The 24,609-nt window shown below is 42.4% G+C and overlaps 1 protein-coding gene across 7 annotated transcripts in view; it reads right to left on the reverse strand.

Annotated features, from left to right (window-relative positions):
- RALGAPB (Ral GTPase activating protein non-catalytic subunit beta) overlaps positions 1–24,609 on the reverse strand; it is an 843,236-nt gene that overhangs the window by 252,949 nt on the left and 565,678 nt on the right. For all 7 annotated transcript variants that reach the window (XM_053712501.1, XM_053712446.1, XM_053712384.1 and 4 more), the window contains 2 exons: positions 17,106–17,258; positions 16,082–16,291 (listed from right to left, as the gene is read on the reverse strand). In XM_053712501.1, the coding sequence (XP_053568476.1) occupies positions 16,082–16,291; positions 17,106–17,258 (363 nt within the window). The remainder of the gene's footprint in view (positions 1–16,081; positions 16,292–17,105; positions 17,259–24,609) is intronic.

Raw genomic sequence — 24,609 nt, forward strand, 5'->3', positions numbered from 1 at the left:
ACTGAAGTTTTCCTGTACTCTTCAGCCCTTGTGAGAACAGCAGTGGATCTTAGTTACAAAATGCTAAGATCATCATCCTCCTTGCAGAAATCTTCATCCCTTTTCTGCCAGAGAGTAAATAGTACACACCGGTACCATTTAAAATAACAAACTTTTGCTTGAGAAAATAAAAACTAACATTTTTGTCACCACACTCCCTTTGCCCTTCCTAGCAGTTAAGCAGGCAGAGAGAATGACTGGGGGGTGGAGCTAAGGGAGGAGCTATATGGACAGCTCTGCTGTGGGTGCTCTCTCTGCCACTTCCTGTTGGGAAGGAGAATATCCCATAAGTATGGATGAATCCGTGGACTCGATACATCTTACAAGAGAAAAGACATTGCAGAGTTAGAAAAAAGTTCAGAGAAGGGCCACAAAACTAATAATGGAGAATTTAAAACTATGAGGAAAAGGTTAGTTAAATTGGGTCTCTTTTCCATAGAAAAAAACATAATTTATGTAAGAACTTACCTGATAAATTCATTTCTTTCATATTAGCAAGAGTCCATGAGCTAGTGACGTATGGGATATACATTCCTACCAGGAGGGGCAAAGTTTCCCAAACCTCAAAATGCCTATAAATACACCCCTCACCACACCCACAAATCAGTTTAACGTATAGCCAAGAAGTGGGGTGATAAGAAAAAAGTGCGAAAGCATAAAAAATAAGGAATTGGAATAATTGTGCTTTATACAAAAAAATCATAACCACCACAAAAAAGGGTGGGCCTCATGGACTCTTGCTAATATGAAAGAAATGAATTTATCAGGTAAGTTCTTACATAAATTATGTTTTCTTTCATGTAATTAGCAAGAGTCCATGAGCTAGTGACGTATGGGATAATGACTACCCAAGATGTGGATCTTCCACGCAAGAGTCACTAGAGAGGGAGGGATAAAATAAAGACAGCCAATTCCGCTGAAAAAAATCCACACCCAAAATAAAGTTCAAATCTTATAATGAAAAAAACTGAAATTATAAGCAGAAGAATCAAACTGAAACAGCTGCCTGAAGTACTTTTCTACCAAAAACTGCTTCAGAAGAAGAAAACACATCAAAATGGTAGAATTTAGTAAAAGTATGCAAAGAAGACCAAGTGGCTGCTTTGCAAATCTGATCAACTGAAGCTTCATTCCTAAACGCCCAGGAAGTAGAAACTGACCTAGTAGAATGAGCTGTAATCCTTTGAGGCAGAGTTTTACCCGACTCGACATAAGCATGATGAATCAAAGATTTTAACCAAGATGCCAAAGAAATGGCAGAAGCCTTCTGACCTTTCCTAGAACCGGAAAAGATAACAAATAGACTAGAAGTCTTTCGGAAATCCTTAGTAGCTTCAACATAATATTTCAAAGCTCTAACTACATCCAAAGAATGCAACGACTTTTCTTTAGAATTCTTAGGATTAGGACACAATGAAGGAACCACAATTTCTCTACTAATGTTAGAAATCACAACCTTAGGAAAAAATTTAAAAGAAGTTCGCAACACCGCCTTATCCTGATGAAAAACCAGAAAAGGAGACTCACAAGAAAGAGCAGATCATTCAGAAACTCTTCTAGCAGAAGAGATGGCCAAAAGAAACAAAACTTTCCAAGAAAGTAATTTAATGTCCAGCGAATCCCAAACCCCTTGTGCTGTCAGAGACCCCCAAACAGCTCCCCAACCTGTCAGACTTGCAAGCACAAACTTACTTCACCACCTCCACAGGAGGCAAAGTTTGTAAAACTGATTTGTGGGTGTGGTGAGGGGTGTATTTATAGGCATTTTGAGGTTTGGGAAACTTTGCCCCTCCTGGTAGGAATGTATATCCCATACGTCACTAGCTCATGGACTCTTGCTAATTACATGAAAGAAAAGGCGCCTGAGCGGTGATAGGATTACATAATATAAATATATTCAAGGCTCATATACAGAGATGGCGGAAGCTCTGTTTATTCCAAGGAAATGGTTTGTGACACAATTTAAGACTTGATAAAAGGAGATTGAATCTCCAGCAACATAAATGTTTTTCCACTTTTAGAGTCATCAAATTGTGAAACTCACTGTCTTAGGAAGTAGTAAATGCCAAAACCTTGGATACATTTAAAAATGGGTTGTATTCTTTTTAAGCTAAGACAGTATTCAGGGATATGATTGCTTGTGTTAGAGGTGTCACCTTTCCAATGGAATTAATTTAAGCTCAATTGGAGCTTCTTTATTGTAAATCAAGTATGATCTGTATAGGTTGAACTCGAACTTCTGTCTTCTTCAACATCATCTACTATTTTACTATGTTTTATATATGCCCCATGTCATTGGCTTACCTAACCTGTTCTGCTTGCTCAACAAAATGAATAGCTGGCACTAACCAGGGTCACTCTACGATGGCATAAAGTACATAAATTATAGACATTACAGGTAGAATTAACTTGGTGCTACCATCTCTCCTAAGAAAAAACACGAAAAAGCAAGAAAGAAGAGGAAATGATGGGGATTTTTATAGGTGCACTACACAATACCTTAAAACGTAACTTTTACTTAATAGATTAAAATCAATTAATATCATAACATAGTTAAGTTATCTACTCTTTAAATGAGAACATCTGCAAAAACTCCAGAAGGAGCAAAAATCTCTTCACCATTAAAATACCTCCCTTCAGAGGAAACCTATGTGGGAGTGTGGTAAAGTTGAATAAAGGGAAAACAAGGAGACCCTAACTAGCTGTAGCTATAAAGACGTCCCCATTTTCCTGGCCGATAACTGGAATAGTCTGCATCAGGTGGGGACTCCCCTTCAGAGTGGCCAAAAGGCACAAAAAAAAAAAAGGAAGAGTGAGGAAAAAAGTATAGCGTGTTTCAGCCCTATAGGGCCTTTCTCAAATCCCATAATTCATATACAAACCATCTGAGCCTTCCTGAATTTTAAAAGAAAAGGGCGGGTATATATTATCTAATCATAGATTTTTACAGAAACTAAGCTCTGCTTCTAAACAAGTCCGATTACTTTCTCATTTCTCAAACGGGTCCATCACTGCTGAACCAATAACAATATGAAGTAATTTGTTTGAAATTTTTTACTGAACAGAAAAAGGAAGCGAACAAGGAAATCTAAGTATAGCTATTTTTAATGACAAAGCGCATATAAAATCCACAAGCAAAGAGTGCCCAACCCCCGTGAGTTGGAACTACTCGCTAAATCAACCCTCAAACATATGAGGTATGTGAAAGTGTTTAACAGAGCGGGACCCTCCCAGTACTGCATTCAGCAGCAATCCTATAAATAAACAGTCCTCTTGAAATGATCCTGCTTGTTGATCCGGATTCTGTATGACAGTAAAGCCCAGCTCCGGTTATCTTGAAACTGTTAAACCTTTACTGCTCCATGCCGAATCACCAGCTTCTCCTCAGAGCGTGACAGAATGAAAAGGGCGTGCCTGACAAGTTTCCTGGACGTAACTCTTTCTTCAGAGGCAATACATGACAACCATTTCTTAGCTTCTTTTTATAGGTCACTTAATATGGTCCACCCCCTAGGCGCTTCCCCAGTTGCTCTGATTTAAGTAACACAGCCTTGGATGATACCAGGGACAGCAGGACACACAGGCTGCAACAAGTAGATAGTGTGCCTTTATCTTCTACTCACTGGTCTTTCATGTTCTGTTAACTCCCAATAGTGTATTTCTGCTCCTTTCTACTCCTAAGTATACAAACTGCAACCCCAACCTGAGAAACGTGCCTTTATAGTAATTAATGTGCAGTTCAAATAAAATGGGGGGGGGGGGGGTCTTGTCTTACTATAGTGAAATAAAATAATTTTTCAGGAAAGCATACATTTGTTTTCTTTCATAAGAAGAGGCCACAAACCCCAACGTGTGGGATTTAATACACAAGCTATGGAGTCCACGATAAAGAAAGGGTGGGACAAAGGTAATAACCAACAGAAGATGACCAAAATGTCTAAAAAACAATGGGTCTTGAAGAGAGCAGAGCCTAGAGCACTATGTTTCAATATCAATCATTTAGGTAACCTGCAAATCATATGTACAATGAAAATAAAACGAATGATACATAAGAGAAAACAGAATTTATGCTTACCTGATAAATTGCTTTCTCTTACGGTGTATCCAGTCCACGGATTCATCCTTACTTGTGGGATATTCTCAATTCCTACAGGAAGTGGCAAAGAGAGCACACAGCAAAGCTGTCCATATAGCTCCCCTCAGGCTTCGCCCCCCCCCAGTCATTCGACCGACGGTTAGGAGAAAAAGGAGAACCATAGGGTGCAGTGGTGACTGTAGTTATTTTAGAAATTAAATTTGAACCTGACTTAATTGTCAGGGCGGCACGTGGACTGGATACACCGTAAGAGAAAGCAATTTATCAGGTAAGCATAAATTCTGTTTTCTCTTACTTGGTGTATCCAGTCCACGGATTCATCCTTACTTGTGGGATACCAATACCAAAGCTTTTAGGACACGGATGAAGGGAGGGAACAAGACAGATACCTTAAACGGAAGGCACCACTGCTTGTAAAACCTTTCTCCCAAAAATAGCCTCCGAAGAAGCAAAAGTATCGAATTTGTAAAATTTGGCAAATGTATGCAGTGAAGACCAAGTCACTTCCTTACAAATCTGTTCAACAGAAGCCTCGTTCTTGAAAGCCCATGTGGAAGCCACAGCTCTGGTGGAATGAGCTGTAATTCGTTCAGGAGGCTGCTGTCCAGCAGTCTCATAAGCCAATCGGATGATGCTTTTCAGCCAGAAGGAAAGAGAGGTAGCAGTCACTTTCTGACCTCTCCTCTTACCAGAATAGACAACAAACAAGGATGATGTATGTCTGAAATCTTTAGTTGCTTTTAAATAGAATTTTAAAGCACGAACCACGTCAAGATTGTGTAAAAGTCGTTCCTTCCTAGAAACTGGATTAGGACACAGAGAAGGAACAATGATTTCCTGGTTAATATTCTTATTAGAAACCACTTTTGGAAGGAAACCAGGTTTGGTACGCAAAACAACCTTATCTGCATGGAACACCAGATAGGGTGAATTACACTGCAAAGCAGACAATTCAGAAACTCTTCGAGCAGAAGAAATGGCTACTAAAAACAAAACTTTCCAAGATAATAACTTAATATCTATGGAATGCAAAAGGTTCAAACGGAACCCCTTGAAGAACTGAAAGAACTAAATTTAGACTCCATGGAGGAGCCACAGGCTTGTAAACAGGCTTGATTCTAACTAGGGCCTGTGCAAACACCTGAACGTCTGGTACAGCTGCCAGACGCTTATGTAACAGGATAGACAGAGCAGATATCTGTCCCTTTAAGGAACTAGCTGACAGACCTTTCTCCAATCCTTCTTGGAGAAAAGACAATATCCTTGGAATCCTAACCTTACTCCACGAGTAACCCTTGGATTCACACCAACAAAGATATTTCCGCCATATCTTATGGTAAATTTTCCTGGTGACAGGCTTTCTGGCCTGTATCAGAGTGTCTATAACTGATTCAGAGAAAACACGCTTAGCTAGAATTAAGCGTTCAATCTCCAAGCAGTCAGTTGCAGAGAAACTAGATTTGGATGCTTGAAAGGACCTTGAATTAGAAGATCCTGCCTCGATGGCAGTTTCCATGGTGGGACCGATGACATGTCCACTAGGTCTGCATACCAAGTCCTGCGTGGCCACGCAGGCGCTATCAGAATTACCAAAGCCTTCTCCTGTTTGATTCTGGCTACTAGCAGAGGGAGAAGAGGAAACGGTGGAAAGACATAAGCTAGACTGAATGACCAAGGCACTATTAATGCATCTATCAATGCCGCCTTGGGATCCTTGGATCTGGATCCGTAAAGGGGAAGTTTGGTGTTCTGACGGGATGCCATCAGATCCAATTCTGGAATGCCCCATAGCTGGGTCAGCTGAGCAAAAACCTCCGGGTGGAGTTCCCCCTCCCCCGGATGGAAAGTCTGACGACTTAGAAAATCCGCCTCCCAGTTGTCTACCCCTGGGATATGAATTGCAGATAGATGGCAGGAGTGATCCTCCGCCCATTTGATGATCTTGGATACTTCCTTCATCGCTAGGGAACTCTTTGTTCCTCCCTGATGATTGATGTACGCTACAGTCGTGATGTTGTCCGACTGAAATCTGATGAATTTGGCCTCCGCTAGTTGAGGCCACGCCTGGAGCGTATTGAATATCGCTCTCAGTTCCAAAATGTTTATCGGGAGAAGAGATTCTTCTCGAGACCATAGACCCTGAGCCTTCAGGGAGTCCCAGACCGCACCCCAGCCTAACAGACTGGCATCGGTCGTGACAATGATCCACTCCGGTCTGCGGAAACTCATTCCCTGAGACAGGTGATCCCGAGACAACCACCAGAGAAGAGAGTCTCTGGTTTTCTGGTCCATTTGTATTTGAGGAGACAAATCTGCGTAATCCCCATTCCACTGTTTGAGCATGCACAGTTGCAGTGGTCTGAGATGAATTCAGGCAAAAGGGACTACCGTCCATTGCCGCAACCAATAAACCAATTACCTCCATGCACTGAGCCACAGAAGGTCGAGGAATGGAATGAAGAACTCGGCAAGTATTCAACAGTTTTGACTTCCTGACCTCTGTCAGAAAGATTTTCATTTCTACCAAGTCTATTAGTATTCCCAGGAAGGGAACCCTTGTGAGCGGGGACAGAGAACTTTTTTCTACGTTCACCTTCCACCCGTGAGACCTTAGAAAGACCAGAACAATGTCCGTATGAGCCTTGGCTCTGTGAAAGGACGACGCCTGTATTAATATGTCGTCTAGGTAAGGTGCTACTGCAAAGCCCCGCGGTCCTAGTACCGCTAGAAGGGACCCTAGCACCTTTGTGAAAATTCTGGGAGCGGTGGCCAACCCGAAAGGAAGGGCCACGAACTGGTAATGTTTGTCCAGAAAGGCGAACCTTAGGAACTGATGGTGATCTTTGTGGATAGGAATATGTAGATACGCATCCTTTAGATCCATGGTAGTTATATATTGACCTTCCTGGATCATCAACAAGATTGTCCGAATGGTTTCCATCTTGAAAGACGGAACTCTGAGGAATTTGTTTAGAATTTTTAGATCCAGGATTGGCCTGAAAGTTCCCTCCTTTTTGGGAACTACGAACAGGTTTGAGTAAAAGCCCAGTCCTTGTTCTGCAATTGGAACTGGGTGTATCACTCCCATTTTTAGAAGATCTTCTACACAGCGTAAGAACGCCTGTTTCTTTGTTTGGACTGAAGACAAACGAGAAATGTGGAACCTTCCCCTTGGGGGAGAATCCTTGAATTCTAGAAGGTACCCCTGAGCAACTATTTCTAATGCCCAGGGATCTGGAACATCTCTTCCCCAAGCCTGAGCAAAGAGAGAAAGTCTGCCCCCTACTAGATCCGATCCCGGATCGGGGGCTACCCCTTCATGCTGTCTTGGTAGCAGGCTTCTTGGCCTGTTTACCCTTATTCCAGCCCTGCAAGGGTTTCCAGGTTGCTTTGGGCTGGGAAGCGTTATCTTGCTTTGCGGCAGCAGAGGTTGTGGCAGGTCCGCTCCTGAAGTTGCGAAAGGAGCAAAAAACAGAATTTATGTTTACCTGATAAATTTCTTTCTCCAACGGTGTGTCCGGTCCACGGCGTCATCCTTACTTGTGGGATATTCTCTTCCCCAACAGGAAATGGCAAAGAGCCCAGCAAAGCTGGTCACATGATCCCTCCTAGGCTCCGCCTACCCCAGTCATTCGACCGACGTTAAGGAGGAATAATAGCATAGGAGAAACCATATGGTACCGTGGTGACTGTAGTTAAAGAAAATAAATTATCAGACCTGATTAAAAAACCAGGGCGGGCCGTGGACCGGACACACCGTTGGAGAAAGAAATTTATCAGGTAAACATAATTTCTGTTTTCTCCAACATCGGTGTGTCCGGTCCACGGCGTCATCCTTACTTGTGGGAACCAATACCAAAGCTTTAGGACACGGATGAAGGGAGGGAGCAAATCAGGTCACCTAAATGGAAGGCACCACGGCTTGCAAAACCTTTCTCCCAAAAATAGCCTCAGAAGAAGCAAAAGTATCAAACTTGTAAAATTTGGTAAAAGTGTGCAGTGAAGACCAAGTCGCTGCCCTACATATCTGATCAACAGAAGCCTCGTTCTTGAAGGCCCATGTGGAAGCCACAGCCCTAGTGGAATGAGCTGTGATTCTTTCGGGAGGCTGCCGTCCGGCAGTCTCGTAAGCCAATCTGATGATGCTTTTAATCCAAAAAGAGAGAGAGGTAGAAGTTGCTTTTTGACCTCTCCTTTTACCTGAATAAACAACAAACAAGGAAGATGTTTGTCTAAAATCCTTTGTAGCATCTAAATAGAATTTTAGAGCGCGAACAACATCCAAATTGTGCAACAAGCGTTCCTTCTTTGAAACTGGTTTCGGACACAGAGAAGGTACGATAATCTCCTGGTTAATGTTTTTGTTAGAAACAACTTTTGGAAGAAAACCAGGTTTAGTACGTAAAACCACCTTATCTGCATGGAACACCAGATAAGGAGGAGAACACTGCAGAACAGATAATTCTGAAACTCTTCTAGCAGAAGAAATTGCAACTAAAAACAAAACTTTCCAAGATAATAACTTAATATCAACGGAATGTAAGGGTTCAAACGGAACCCCCTGAAGAACTGAAAGAACTAAATTGAGACTCCAAGGAGGAGTCAAAGGTTTGTAAACAGGCTTGATTCTAACCAGAGCCTGAACAAAGGCTTGAACATCTGGCACAGCTGCCAGTTTTTTGTGAAGTAACACCGACAAGGCAGAAATCTGTCCCTTCAGGGAACTTGCCGATAATCCTTTTTCCAATCCTTCTTGAAGGAAGGATAGAATCCTAGGAATCTTAACCTTGTCCCAAGGGAATCCTTTAGATTCACACCAACAGATATATTTTTTCCAAATTTTGTGGTAAATCTTTCTAGTTACAGGCTTTCTGGCCTGAACAAGAGTATCGATAACAGAATCTGAGAAACCTCGCTTCGATAAAATCAAGCGTTCAATCTCCAAGCAGTCAGCTGGAGTGAAACCAGATTCGGATGTTCGAACGGACCCTGAACAAGAAGGTCTCGTCTCAAAGGTAGCTTCCAAGGTGGAGCCGATGACATATTCACCAGATCTGCATACCAAGTCCTGCGTGGCCACGCAGGAGCTATCAAGATCACCGACGCCCTCTCCTGATTGATCCTGGCTACCAGCCTGGGGATGAGAGGAAACGGCGGGAACACATAAGCTAGTTTGAAGGTCCAAGGTGCTACTAGTGCATCCACTAGAGCCGCCTTTGGATCCCTGGATCTGGACCCGTAGCAAGGAACTTTGAAGTTCTGACGAGAGGCCATCAGATCCATGTCTGGAATGCCCCATAGTTGAGTGACTTGGGCAAAGATTTCCGGATGGAGTTCCCACTCCCCCGGATGCAATGTCTGACGACTCAGAAAATCCGCTTCCCAATTTTCCACTCCCGGGATGTGGATAGCAGACAGGTGGCAGGAGTGAGACTCTGCCCATAGAATAATCTTGGTCACTTCTTCCATCGCTAGGGAACTCCTTGTTCCCCCCTGATGGTTGATGTACGCAACAGTCGTCATGTTGTCTGATTGAAACCGTATGAACTTGGTCCTCGCTAGCTGAGGCCAAGCCTTGAGAGCATTGAATATCGCTCTCAGTTCCAGAATATTTATCGGTAGAAGAGATTCTTCCCGAGACCAAAGACCCTGAGCTTTCAGGGATCCCCAGACCGCGCCCCAGCCCATCAGACTGGCGTCGGTCGTAACAATGACCCACTCTGGTCTGCGGAATGTCATCCCTCGTGACAGGTTGTCCAGGGACAGCCACCAACGGAGTGAGTCTCTGGTCCTCTGATTTACTTGAATCTTTGGAGACAAGTCTGTATAGTCCCCATTCCACTGACTGAGCATGCACAGTTGTAATGGTCTTAGATGAAAGCGCGCAAAAGGAACTATGTCCATTGCCGCTACCATCAACCCGATCACTTCCATGCACTGAGCTACGGAAGGAAGGGGAACGGAATGAAGTATTCGACAAGAGTCCAGAAGTTTTGTCTTTCTGGCCTCTGTTAGAAAAATCCTCATTTCTGAGGAGTCTATAATTGTTCCCAAGAAGGGAACCCTTGTTGACGGGGATAGAGAACTCTTTTCCACGTTCACTTTCCAGCCGTGAGATCTGAGAAAGGCCAGGACGATGTCCGTGTGAGCCTTTGCTCGAGGGAGGGACGACGCTTGAATCAGAATGTCGTCCAGGTAAGGTACTACTGCAATGCCCCTTGGTCTTAGCACCGCTAGAAGGGACCCTAGTACCTTTGTGAAAATCCTTGGAGCAGTGGCTAATCCGAAAGGAAGCGCCACGAACTGGTAATGTTTGTCCAGGAATGCAAACCTTAGGAACCGATGATGTTCCTTGTGGATAGGAATATGTAGATACGCATCCTTTAAATCCACCGTGGTCATGAATTGACCTTCCTGGATGGAAGGAAGGATAGTTCGAATGGTTTCCATCTTGAACGATGGGACCTTGAGAAATTTGTTTAAGATCTTGAGATCTAGGATTGGTCTGAACGTTCCCTCTTTTTTGGGAACTATGAACAGATTGGAGTAGAACCCCATCCCTTGTTCTCTCAATGGAACAGGATGAATCACTCCCATTTTTAACAGGTCTTCTACACAATGTAAGAACGCCTGTCTTTTTATGTGGTCTGAAGACAACTGAGACCTGTGGAACCTCCCCCTTGGGGGAAGTCCCTTGAATTCCAGAAGATAACCCTGGGAGACTATTTCTAGCGCCCAAGGATCCAGAACATCTCTTGCCCAAGCCTGAGCGAAGAGAGAGAGTCTGCCCCCCACCAGATCCGGTCCCGGATCGGGGGCCAATATTTCATGCTGTCTTGGTAGCAGTGGCAGGTTTCTTGGCCTGCTTTCCCTTGTTCCAGCCTTGCATTGGTCTCCAAGCTGGCTTGGCCTGAGAAGTATTACCCTCTTGCTTAGAGGACGTAGCACCTTGGGCTGGTCCGTTTTTACGAAAGGGACGAAAATTAGGTCTATTTTTTGCCTTGAAAGGCCGATCCTGAGGAAGGGCATGGCCCTTACCCCCAGTGATATCAGAGATAATCTCTTTCAAGTCAGGACCAAACAGCGTTTTCCCCTTGAAAGGAATGTTTAGTAGCTTGTTCTTGGAAGACGCATCAGCCGACCAAGATTTCAACCAAAGCGCTCTGCGCGCCACAATAGCAAACCCAGAATTCTTAGCCGCTAACTTAGCCAATTGCAAAGAGGCGTCTAGAGTGAAAGAATTAGCCAATTTGAGAGCATTGACTCTGTCCATAATCTCCTCATAAGGAGGAGAGTCACTATCGAGCACCTTAATCAGTTCATCAAACCAGAAATATGCGGCTGTAGTGACAGGGACAATGCATGAAATGGGTTGTAGAAGGTAACCCTGCTGAACAAACATCTTTTTAAGCAAACCTTCTAATTTTTTATCCATAGGATCTTTGAAAGCACAACTATCCTCTATGGGAATAGTGGTGCGTTTGTTTAAAGTAGAAACCGCTCCCTCGACCTTGGGGACTGACTGCCATAAGTCCTTTCTGGGGTCGACCATAGGAAACAATTTTTTAAATATGGGGGGAGGGACGAAAGGAATACCGGGCCTTTCCCATTCTTTATTAACAATGTCCGCCACCCGCTTGGGTATAGGAAAAGCTTCTGGGAGCCCCGGCACCTCTAGGAACTTGTCCATTTTACATAGTTTCTCTGGGATGACCAAATTTTCACAATCATCCAGAGTGGATAATACCTCCTTAAGCAAAATGCGGAGATGTTCCAATTTAAATTTAAAAGTAATCACATCAGATTCAGCCTGCTGAGAAATGTTCCCTAAATCAGTAATTTCTCCCTCAGACAAAACCTCCCTGGCCCCCTCAGATTGGGTTAGGGGCCCTTCAGAGATATTAATATCAGCGTCGTCATGCTCTTCAGTAACTAAAACAGAGCATCCACGCTTACGCTGACAAGGGTTCATTTTGGCTAAAATGTTTTTGACAGAATTATCCATTACAGCCGTTAATTGTTGCATAGTAAGGAGTATTGGCGCGCTAGATGTACTAGGGGCCTCCTGAGTGGGCAAGACTCGTGTAGACGAAGGAGGGAATGATGCAGTACCATGCTTACTCCCCTCACTTGAGGAATCATCTTGGGCATCATTGTCATTATCACATAAATCACATTTATTTAAATGAATAGGAATTCTGGCTTCCCCACATTCAGAACACAGTCTATCTGGTAGTTCAGACATGTTAAACAGGCATAAACTTGATAAGAAAGTACAAAAAACGTTTTGAAATAAAACCGTTACTGTCACTTTAAATTTTAAACTGAACACACTTTATTACTGCAATTGCGAAAAAACATGAAGGAATTGTTCAAAATTCACCAAACTTTCACCACAGTGTCTTAAAGCCTTGAAAATATTGCACACCAATTTTGGAAGCTTTAACCCTTAAAATAACGGAACCGGAGCCGTTTTAAGCTTTAACCCCTTTACAGTCCCTGGTATCTGCTTTGCTGAGACCCAACCAAACCCAAAGGGGAATACGATACCAAATGACGCCTTCAGAAGTCTTTTATAAGTATCAGAGCTCCTCTCACATGCGACTGCATGCCATGCCTCTCAAAAACAAGTGCGCAACACCGGCGCGAAAATGAGACTCTGCCTATGCTTTGGGAAAGCCCCTAAAGAATAAGGTGTCTAAAACAATGCCTGCCGATATTATTATATCAAAATACCCAGAATAAATGATTCCTCAAGGCTAAATAAGTGTTAATATCAATCGATTTAGCCCAAAAAAGGTCTACAGTCTAAATAAGCCCTTGTGAAGCCCTTATTTACAATCGTAATAAACATGGCTTACCGGATCCCATAGGGAAAATGACAGCTTCCAGCATTACATCGTCTTGTTAGAATGTGTCATACCTCAAGCAGCAAAGGACTGCAAACTGTTCCCCCAACTGAAGTTAATTGCTCTCAACAGTCCTGTGTGGAACAGCCATGGATTTTAGTTACGGTTGCTAAAATCATTTTCCTCATACAAACAGAATTCTTCATCTCTTTTCTGTTTCTGAGTAAATAGTACGTACCAGCACTATTTGAAAATAACAAACTCTTGATTGAATAATGAAAAACTACAGTTAAACACTAAAAAACTCTAAGCCATCTCCGTGGAGATGTTGCCTGTACAACGGCAAAGAGAATGACTGGGGTAGGCGGAGCCTAGGAGGGATCATGTGACCAGCTTTGCTGGGCTCTTTGCCATTTCCTGTTGGGGAAGAGAATATCCCACAAGTAAGGATGACGCCGTGGACCGGACACACCTATGTTGGAGAAATTAGCCTTGTTTTTGGCCTTAAACGGCCTATCTTGTGGAAGGGCATGGCCCTTGCCCCCAGTGATATCTGAAATAATTTCTTTCAGCTCTGGGCCGAATAGGGTTTTCCCCTTGAAGGGAATATTTAACAGTTTCGTTTTGGACGACACATCGGCCGACCACGATTTGAGCCAAAGCGCTCTTCGCGCCATGATGGCAAAACCTGAGTTTTTCGCCGCTAGCTTAGCTAATTGGAGAGCGGCATCAGTGATAAAAGAATTAGCCAGCTTTAGAGCATGAATTGTATCCATGACCTCATCGTATGAAGTCTCCCTCTGGAGCGACTCCTCCAGGGCCTCGAACCAAAAAGCCGCTGCAGTAGTTACCGGAATAATGCAGGCAATTGGTTGAAGAAGAAAACCTTGCTGAACAAAAATTTTCTTCAGCAATCCTTCCAATTTTTTATCCATAGGATCTTTGAAAGCACAACTATCCTCTATTGGTATAGTTGTACGCTTAGCAAGTGTTGAAACAGCCCCCTCTACCTTGGGGACCGTCTGCCACGCCTCCCGCCTGGGGTCGTTTATGGGGAACATTTTCTTAAAGATAGGGGGGGGGGGGGAACAAAGGGTACACCTGGTCTCTCCCAATCCTTAGTCACAATATCCGCCACCCTCTTTGGGATCGGAAATGCCTCAGTGTATACGGGGACCTCTAAAAACCTGTCCATTTTACACAATTTTTCTGGGGCCACCATGGGGTCACAATCATCCAGCGTAGCTAAAACCTCCTTAAGCAGGACGCGGAGGTGTTTCAGCTTAAATTTAAACGCTAAGGAATCTGACTGCCTGCTGAGAAACTTTTCCTGTATCAGAAATTTCTCCCTCAGACAGACCGTCCCTCAATGCTACTTCTGAGTTTTGTGAGGGTACTACAGATAAATTATCCAAAGCTTCTGATTGCTCATCCTCTGTATTTAAAACTGAGCTATCGCGCTTTTTTGGAAAAACAGGCAGTTTGGATAAAAATGCTGCAAGGGAATTATCCATTACTGCTGCTAATTGTTGTAAAGTTATAGGGGCCAATGCGCTAGAGGTACTAGGAATTGCTTGCGCGGGCGTAACTGGTGTCGACACATGGGGAGAGAAAGAAGGACTATCCTCATTACCCTCTGTTAAGGAATCATCTTGGGCTGCATTTTTAAGTGTCACTGGATGGTCTTTAAAATGCTTAGATGTTTTAGCACACTTTAAACATAAATGCAATGGGGGTACCGCCATGGCTTTTAAACATAAAGAACAAGGTCTATCTGAAGGCTCAGACATGTTTGACAGACTTAGACAGCACTACAATACAGAAAAAATCCCTTTTGAAAAAACTTTACCGTGTCTTTAAATAATAAAAAGCACACACTTTTTTTACCAAATCATCAAAAAACATCCGATCTTTATGAAATTTTCACCACATGATCCTAATGCTTTGAAATGATTGCACACAAATTTTCAAATCAATTAACCCCTTATTGCCCAAACCAAAGCAAATTGAAGTAAACAACCGGTTTAACCCACTACAGCACGGTGCCACAGTCTTTGCTGTGGCCCTACCTTCCTTTAGGGTTATTTGTAGAAGAAAAATAAGCCTCCCTGAAGTCCTCCTGCACTCTCAGGACTCTACACGTGAAGCTGCATGAAGCTGTCTTGCAAATCAACTACGCAACAGAGGCGCGAAAATGAGGCCCCCTCCCTCTTCATTCCAGAGTTATGGGGCCTTCCTGAGTCAGATTAGGTGTCTTACAATATGCCAGGCGTAATAAAAACCCCAAAAGTGTTTCCAACGTCTAAAACGCTTGAACAAATATAAGATTACACTAATAAAGTAATCGATTTAGCCCATCACAGTGTCTACCAGTATTTAAGCCCTTAACTGAAGCCATCCTTCTATACTGTGTCTCAGAAAATGGCTTACCTTCCCTCATGGGATTTCTGTCAGTCTTCTAGCATTACCAGGTCTTGTTAGAAAAAAATGACTGAGCATACCTTAAGCAGTTAAGCCTGCAAACTGTTCCCCCCAACTGAAGTTCTCCGGTACTCAACAGTCCTGTGTGGGAACAGCAATGGATTTTAGTTACAACATGCTAAAATCTTTTTCCTCTCAGCAGAAATCTTCATCACTTTCTGCCTCAGAGTAAATAGTACAAACCGGCACTATTTTAAAATAATAAACTCTTGATTGAAGAAATAAAAACTACAAATCTAACACCACAAACTCTTTACCCTCCCATGGAGATGCTACTTGTTAGAGCGGCAAAGAGAATGAATGGGGGGGCGGAGCCTGAGGGAAGCTATATGGACAGCTTTGTTGTGTGCTCTCATTGCCACTTCCTGTAGGGATTGAGAATATCCCACAAGTAAGGATGAATCCGTGGACTGGATACACCAAGTAAGAGAAAGGAGCGTTATATTAGAATGGAGTTTCAAACAGTTTCTGTCTAGCTCTGTATTTAGGGCAGTCTTCTGGTTAAGTGCTACTATAGCTTCTTCCTCTCACTGTCATAGTTTCCTAATACAATTACATAAATAATGTGTTAATTTCATATAACAATGATGTCTCCTTCAATGAAGCTGTCACTTACTTTCAGTGCTTCAAGAGAAAGAAAACCAAAGTGTGAGAGCAGCAGGCGTGCAGTCTGGAACTCTTGAGCTGGTGGAGGAGGTTTGCACTCAGTCAGGGGATCCGGGTAGCTTTTCTTCTTCCACTCCTCCTCCTTCAGGTGATCCAGTGTAGTTTCATATGTTATCTGGTTGGCCATCCCAATCTTCAGTTTTTCATGTCTCGCTTCCAACTAAAGAGGAATAAACCGTATGTTTTATAGGAGTAGAATTTGACATAGGAACAATTGTCTTAACAGGACAATTTCAAGTTAAAGGGACAGTCTAGTCAAAAATAAAAATGTCATGATTCAGATAAGGCATGGCATTTTAAACAACTTTCCAGTTTACTTTTATTATCAAATTTGCTTTGTTCTCTTGGTATTCCTTGTTAAAAGCTAAGCCTAGGTAGGCTCATATGCAAATTCCTAAGCCCCTGATTTTGACAGTTTTTCAAAGTTAGACACCATTAGTTCATGTGGGCGATATAGATAACATTGTGCTCACACTGTGGAGTTACTTAAGAGAGGGCACTGATTGGCTTAAATGTAAATTTGTCAAAAGAACTGAAATAAGGGGGCAGACTGCAGAGGCTTAGACACAAGGTAATCAGAGGTAAAAATTAAATTAATATAACTGTGTTGGTTATGCAAAACTGGAGAATGTGTAAAAAAAAAAAAAAAAAAGAGGTATCTATCTTTTTAAACAATAAAAATTCTTGAGTAGACTGTCCATTTAACAACAAAATGATTTAGAATTTGAGAGAAACACAATGAGAAAGGAAGAATGAAAGAAAGAGAGAGGGTGGATGAGAAAGGAAGAATGAAAAAAAGAGAGAGGGGGAATGAGAAAGAAAAAATAAGGGTAGAACTCTTTGAATAAAGTGCACATACTCTGGCGTAGACAGCTAACCACAGGTCAGACATGGTACAAAATCCTACCTATAGCTGCCAACAGATATGGATATATATTATTAATATGATTTCGGCAAAATAAGAAACATCATACCTCTTCAGTAACTATTTCATGCAGGTCAGGAATACTCAGGTCTGCTTTAACAAAGGGGATCTTATCTACCTCCTCTGGAAATGGACGATGCTTTACACAGTGCTTGATGCCCACATCATTTCTATGCTCTGGCCTTGTTTCAGGCGTAAACATCTGGCAAAACATAAGATTTGAAATTCCATAAATGTAACTTTAATAATAAAACTATCTAATGAGTAAGAACGTTTTCTAGTATAATAAAATTAATATAAAATACAACAAAAAACATGGGAGCCACATAGCGTAATCAATCAATAACAGAAACTGAAAATAAAGCGTATAATAAATAGTTGTATTCACAAAAATACCAGGTGCTGTATAGACCGACAGAGACCTCACACAGCCTCCGAGTTAGCTTCACATTGAGAATATGAGGAAAAAAACAAAAACAATAATTCAACAGCAAATATCCAGCAGAAGCATAAAAACTAAATTTATGTTTACTTGATAAATTTCTTTCTTTCTTGAAACGATGAGTCCACGGATCATCATTAATTACTGTTGGGAATATCACTCCTGCCCAGTAGGAGACGGCAAAGAGCACCACAGCAACTGTTAAATATCACATGCCTTCTATCCCACCCCAGTCATTCGACCGAAGAAAAGGAGAGAAAGTAAGGAACAAGGTGCAGAGGTGTCTGAAGTTTATAAAATACTAACAACCTGTCTAAATAACAGGGTGGGCCGTGGACTCATCGTGTCAATAAATAAATAAATTTATCAGGTAAACATAAAATTTGTTTTCTTTCTAATGACACAATGAGTCCACGGATCATCATTAATTATTGTTGGGAATCAATACCCAAGCTAGAGTACACAGATAAGGGAGGGACAAGACAGGAAACCTAAACGGAAGGCACCACTGCTTGAAGAACCTTTCTCCCAAAGTTGCAGCCTTGCAAAACTGTTCCATAAGACTTCATTTTGAATGCCCAAAAAGAGGAAACAACCCTCGTAGAAAGAGCCGTTACTCCCTCGGGAGGCTGCTGTCCAGCAGTTTCATAGGCAAAGCAAATGATACTCTTCAGCCACAAAGAAACAGAAGTACCCGTAGCTTTCTGTTCCATACGTTTTAAACAGAAGACTGAAGAAAATCCTTAGTCGCCTGTAAATAGAATTTTAGTGCACGAACCACGTCCAGATTGTGTAGAAGCCGTTCCTCCTGAGAAGAAGGATTAGGACACAAGGAAGGAACAACAATCTCCTGATTAATGTTCCGGTCTGAAACTACTTTAGGGACAAACCCTAATTTAGTACGTAAAAAGGAGACTCATACTGCAATACAGAGAGCTCTGAAAATCTACGAAGAGATGAAAGAAACGAAACTTTCCAAAATAATAACTTAATATCTAAGGAATGCTGCGGCTCAAACGGAACCCCTTGAAGAACTTTAAGAACTAAATTAAGACTCCAAGGAGTAACTGGTTTGAATACAGGCCTGACAAAACGATTGTACGTCTGGGAAGTCCGCCAGACGTTTATGTAACAAAATAGACAAGGCAGATATTTGACCCTTTAGGGAACTTGCCGATAATCCCTTCTCCAAACTTCCTGGGGAATTGACAGAATTCTAGGAATCTGAACTCTACTCAAAGAGAAGCCCTTGGATTCACACCAGTATAGATATTTACGCCATATCTTAGGGTAAATCTTCCTAGACACAGGTTTACGAGCCTGAATCATGGTCTCAGTGACCGATTCCGAAAATCCACGCTTGGATAAAAATAAGCGTTCAATCTTGAAGCAGTCAGCTTCAGAGAAACTATTTGGATGAAAGAAACCTTGAATTAGAAGGTCCTTCCTCAAAGGAAGTCTCCAAGGTGGAAGAGCTGACATGTCCACCAGGACTGCATACCAAATCCTGCGAGGCCACGCCGGTGTAAGGAGGATCACCGACGACCTCTCCTGCTTGATTTGAGCAATGACCCAAGGTAGAAGAGCAAACTGAGGAAATAGGTATGCGAGACTGAAATTCCAAGGTACCGTCAGAGCGTCTATCAGTACAGCCTGAGGGTTCCTTGACCTTGACCCGTACCACAAGTTTGGCATTCTGCTAAGAAGCCATGAGATCCAATTCCGACTGATCCCATTTGAGAATCAGGCTGGAAAATACTTCCGGATGGAGTTCCCACTCCCCAGGGTGAAACGTCTGCCTGTTTAGGAAGTCCGCCTCCCAGATGTCCACTCCTGGAATGTGGATCACCAACAGACAGCAATTGTGTGTCTCCTCCCACTGAATGATCTTGGCTACCTCTGTCATGGCCAAGGAACTCTGAGTTCCTCCCTCACGGGTGGAGTAAGCCACTGAAGTTATGAAAGTTTATGGGTAGAACAGACTAACCAAATCCATGTTCCCTGAGCCTTTAGAGAGCCACAAACTGTTCCCCATCCCAGAAGGCTGGCATCTGTTGTCACAATCACCCAGGAAGATCTGCAAAAGCAGGTTTCCTCGGAGAGATGATCCTGAGACAACCACTAAAGTAGAGATCCCTTGTCTCCTGCTCCAGCTGTAATTGCGGAGACAGATACGCATAATCTCCGTTCCACTGCCTGAGCATGATTAACTGCATAAGTCTGCCTTAATTTCCTGACTTCTGTCAGAAAAATTTATTGATAAGGAGTCTATTATGGACCCCAAGAAAACTACCCTTCTAGTTAGAACTAAGGAACTCTTTTCCAAATTCCTCTTCCATCCGAGATTAAAAAATTCTGGGAGCTGTGGCAAGGCCAAATGGAAGAGCCCCGAGCTGGAAGTGTTTGTCTAGAAAGACAAACCTTAAAAAATTGTGCTGGTCCTTGTGGGTGGGAACCTGTAAGTAAGCGTCCTTTAATGATATCCACAGTGGTCATATTAACTAACCCTCTTGGACCCAAGGAAAAATGGAACGAATAGTCTCCATCTTGAAGGACAGCACTCTGAGAAACTTGATTAGAGCGATAGGTAAAATTGGTCTGACAGTTCCCTCCTTCTTGGGAACCACGAACAGGTTGGAATAGAATCCCAGACCTCGTTCCTGCTTTGAAACAGAAACTATCACTCCCAGGTCGGAGAGGTTCTGTACAAGTGTAAGAACGCCTTTCTTCTTGTCTGGTCTGCAGAAAATCTTGAAGGCAGAACCTGCCCCTGCAAGGAAAAATCTTAAACTCCAGTTTGTATCTCGAAACCAAGCTTGAACAAGAAGGAAAACCCGGATCGGAGGCAGGCTCTTCATGCTGTCTTTGATTTAAAAACAGGGTTTTTGGATTGCTTTCCCCTATTCCAAGACTGATTGGGTCTCCAGGAAGGCTTGGACTGCTCACGCTTGGAAGAGGTAGTGGAAGGATCTTCCTTGAAAATTCGAAAGGAACAAAACTTACTCTGACGTCCTTTTTTATTTCTCTTATCCTGAGGAAGGGAATAGCCCTTACCTCCCGTAATATCAGAGTTATCTCCGTCAAAACAGGTCCAAACAAGGTCTTTCCCTTGTAAGGAATCGCCAAAAGTTTAGACTTAGATGGGACATCCGCAGACCAGGATTTTACCCATAACACTCTGCAGGCCAATATAGGAAGCCTGAAATCTTAGCTCCCCTTAATAACCTGAAGGGAAAAATCTGTAATAAAGAAGTTGGTTAACCTCAAGGCCCTTATCCAATCCTGGATTTCTTCGAGGGGAGTGTCTGTCCAATAGAAACAGACAATACATCAAACCAGTATGCTGCAACACTAGTGACGCTAATACTGCAGGTAGCCATTGTAAACCCTGGTGTACATACATTCTTTTGAGCGACCCCTCTAACTTCTTATCCATAGGATCTTTAAAGAAACAACTATCCTCTAAGGGAATAGTAGTCCTCTGACTGGCGTGGAAATGGCCCCTTCCACCTAGGGAACCGTCAGCCAAGACTCCTTAATAGAGTCTGCTATAGGAAACATCCTTTTAAAATTAGGAGATGGAGAAAAAGGGATACCCGGTTTCTCCCATTCCTTAGCCATAATCTCTGTAGCACTTTCTGGTACAGGAAATACTTCCACCACGGAGGGCACGTCAAACTACTTGTTTAGTTTTACTGTACTTTGTAGGATAGAGTCAGAGTCGTCCAGGGTAGCTAAAACCTCCTAAGTAACAAACGGAGGTGTTCAAGCTTAAACCTGGAGGAAACAACCTCAGTATCAGATAAAGGCATTACACTGAGTTTGAAATTTCCCCCTCAGATACTACCGAAGTATCTTCCTCAGGCTTCTGGAAAGAAAAATTTGAAATAGCCACTACTGTATTAGCAACTTTTATTCCCTGATTGAAAACATTTCCTCTTGCGCTTTCATTTCAGCATGGGAAAGGCAGACAATGTATCAGATACTGCCGATGACATTAGAGAAGCAATGTCTTGCAAGGTAACTCCAGGTGGCGTTTGAGAGGAAACGCAGGGCACTGCATGTGTGGGCAATAAAATTTGGGACACTTGAGGAGACAGTCGCGGCATATATTGAACATTGTCATTAGACTCCTGAACAGCATCCGCCTTAGCAGGAGTTGGCTCAGAAAAAAAGTTTATCCCTATAATTTAAAATTCTCTCAACACATGAGGAACAGAAAGGGAATGGTGGTTCCACATTGGCATCAAAAATATAAGGAAGAAGTGACCTTTTGGTCCATTCTGACTCACAATGGATGAATTATTCAAAGAACATTCTTAAATTTTTAATAAAAATTAAAACAGAAAAACGTTACTGTCTCTTTAAATTTTAAAACGTAACTTTTATTTTTGTGTGCAGAAAAGGCTCATTAGTAACACAAATACTGCAGAACCCCTCTACACCTCAGCTTAACTTTGCTGAGGTGCCTATTAATCCTTCTGACACCAGTTACAATCCTCTCAGAAAAGGATCTGGAACTCAGCTGTAGCGCTGTCCGTTTTTTTAAAGTGGCACTAACATGTCACAGGGTGTAGAATCAGTATGTATTGTATTCCTAACACATGTGTAAACACTCTGAGGACTCTGCACCATTCCTTCTGATAACAGGAAGTGTAGAGAAAGCGATGCGCAACGCAAATTGGAGCCACACATAGCTCCGCCAATCGTGGGCGTTTCAAAAGGCAATCTCCCAGTCGCCATGTTTCTTGTTAAAATTAAGCCACCGGGAGTTAAATAAACGTTCTGTCAAGCCTCTTTACAACCCTTCCGTAACTTGCCAGGCAGCTGCTTAGCCAGTGCTATATGTGAACAGTGAAACCACCTCATAGTGAGCCAATCTCCCCAGCCCCAGTGATTTAAGCCACTGTGAGCAATGAAAAACATCTCATCTTGAGTATCTCCTCAGCCCCAGTGCCTGATTAAAAAGAGCGGACATATAATCCCCTCCTTTTATCTTTAGGAGGCCCATCGTGGGCGTTTCAAAAGGCAATCTCCCAGTCGCCATGTTTCTTGTTAAAATTAAGCCACCGGGAGTTAAATAAACATTCTGTCAAGCCTCTTTACAACCCTTCCGTAACTTGCTAGGCAGCTGCTTAGCCAGTGCTATATGTGAACAGTGAAACCACCTCATAGTGAGCCAATCTCCCCAGCCCCAGTGATTTAAGCCACTGTGAGCAATGAAAAACATCTCATCTTGAGTATCTCCTCAGCCCCAGTGCCTGTTTAAAAAGAGCTGTCATATAATCCCCTCCTTTTATCTTTAAGAGGCTCTATGTCCCAGGTAAATAAAGAGGTCCACTTCCTCTGAGATTTTTTATTTCCCAGACCCAGAATAAAAAGTCAACACTTACCTTGTAAATCTGCCAGACAGCAAGGCAGCTCACCAGGTTTGAGAGGTCCTCTCCCTCACATAGCCCTGTGGAGAAAAGATAGAGCCTGAGTAATTTTACTTAGGCTATCCGGATTAGTGCAGCATAAATTACATGGGAGGCACAGTGAGAATTATGTCCCACAAGTTCCCATTGCTCTAAAGCCACCACTGCTCTACTGAAGAGACTGATATGGACTACGGCTACACCCTAGAACAAATATATATACACACTTGTTTTTTAACCCTCCACACGGCAGGGCTGAAAACAGAGAAGCGCAAACAAGTATATAAGGGTGTCAAGAAAAATACTATGTATGTTATAAACTATTTGCACTAATATGCATAAAACATCACACGCTTATATATATAAGAAATACCCCATAAAACTGATTGTCAATCAAATACTTATGTTTATGAGTCCATTTCAGTTCTTATATATTTGTAAACGTTGTCCGTAAATCCAGAACAGTGCTGCCGCTCCTCCAAACGGTTGATAATCTGTATCCCGTGATAAGTGGTCTGAATATAAGGAGAAAACAGAAGAGCGCAGACACGATTCAAGTGTAGATTTCCAACTTTAATTATAGCCACACGCTATGTATATACTCACAAGAAATACGATTTATACAGGCACATATGATAAAACAGTTCCCCTTCGTAGTCAATAGTTCATGAAGATTAACAATAGAACGTCTGTATTTGCAAAATATACTGACCCTTTCATGCGGGGATGCAAGCGGTGACCCTCAGCACTTCCGTGTAAGGTTTTCCTACCAGTGATATGCGTGTACCACGTGATACCGGAACTCCTACGGCGGCTTCCCAGGGTCAAAATAATAAAAAGTAGCTACTGTCTGTTCTACGCGTTTCGTCCCTAAACGGAAGGACTTTGTCAAGAACCATAGAACAAAGCAGCACAATCTTGCACTACTTAAAAAATAATAAACTTTTGATTGATTAATCTTTAACACCTAACTTTACCACTTCCTTGCTCTAACGTAGGCAAAGAGAATTACTGGGGAGGGATAGAAGGGAGGTGATATTTAACAGCTTTGCTGTGGTGCTCTTTGCCGCCTCCTGCTGGGCAGGAGTGATATTCCCAACAGTAATTAATGATGATCCGTGGACTCATTGTGTCATTAGAAAGAAACACAATTTTTGCTTACCTGATAAATTAATTTCTTTCATGGTGGTAAGAGTAAACGATCCCTTACTCCTGGGAATTACTCTTCCCTACCACTAGGAAGAGGCAAAGATTTCCAAATCCCAAGATCTATATAAAACCCCTCCCACCTCACCAGTACCTCTGTCTAACGTATAGCCAAGCACAAAGAGGAAGGAAAAGGAAAAATAGCAAAAATAGGACCACAGAAAAATAAAAAAAAAACAGAAAAATACAGGGTGGGGTCCTGTGGACTCTCACCGACATCAAAGAAATTAATTTAATAGATAAGCATAAATTATGTTAGACCATTCCTCTCCTTGGCTGCTCTATATTGCATTGAGTTCAGCTATGTCATTGTGATGTGATGCCATGGACTTTTAAAGATTTCTAGAATAACATTTTACCTTTTAACTCTAAAAGGAGCTGCATCGTCCTGGATTATTGTACTATTTTTTTACTTCAAGCATAAATTATGTTGTCTTTCATGCAGGTGGTGAGAGTCCACAGTTCATTACTCCTGGGAATGAATACCC

This window comes from Bombina bombina, chromosome 1, assembly GCF_027579735.1.
Source record: "Bombina bombina isolate aBomBom1 chromosome 1, aBomBom1.pri, whole genome shotgun sequence".
Classification (NCBI taxonomy): domain Eukaryota; kingdom Metazoa; phylum Chordata; class Amphibia; order Anura; family Bombinatoridae; genus Bombina; species Bombina bombina.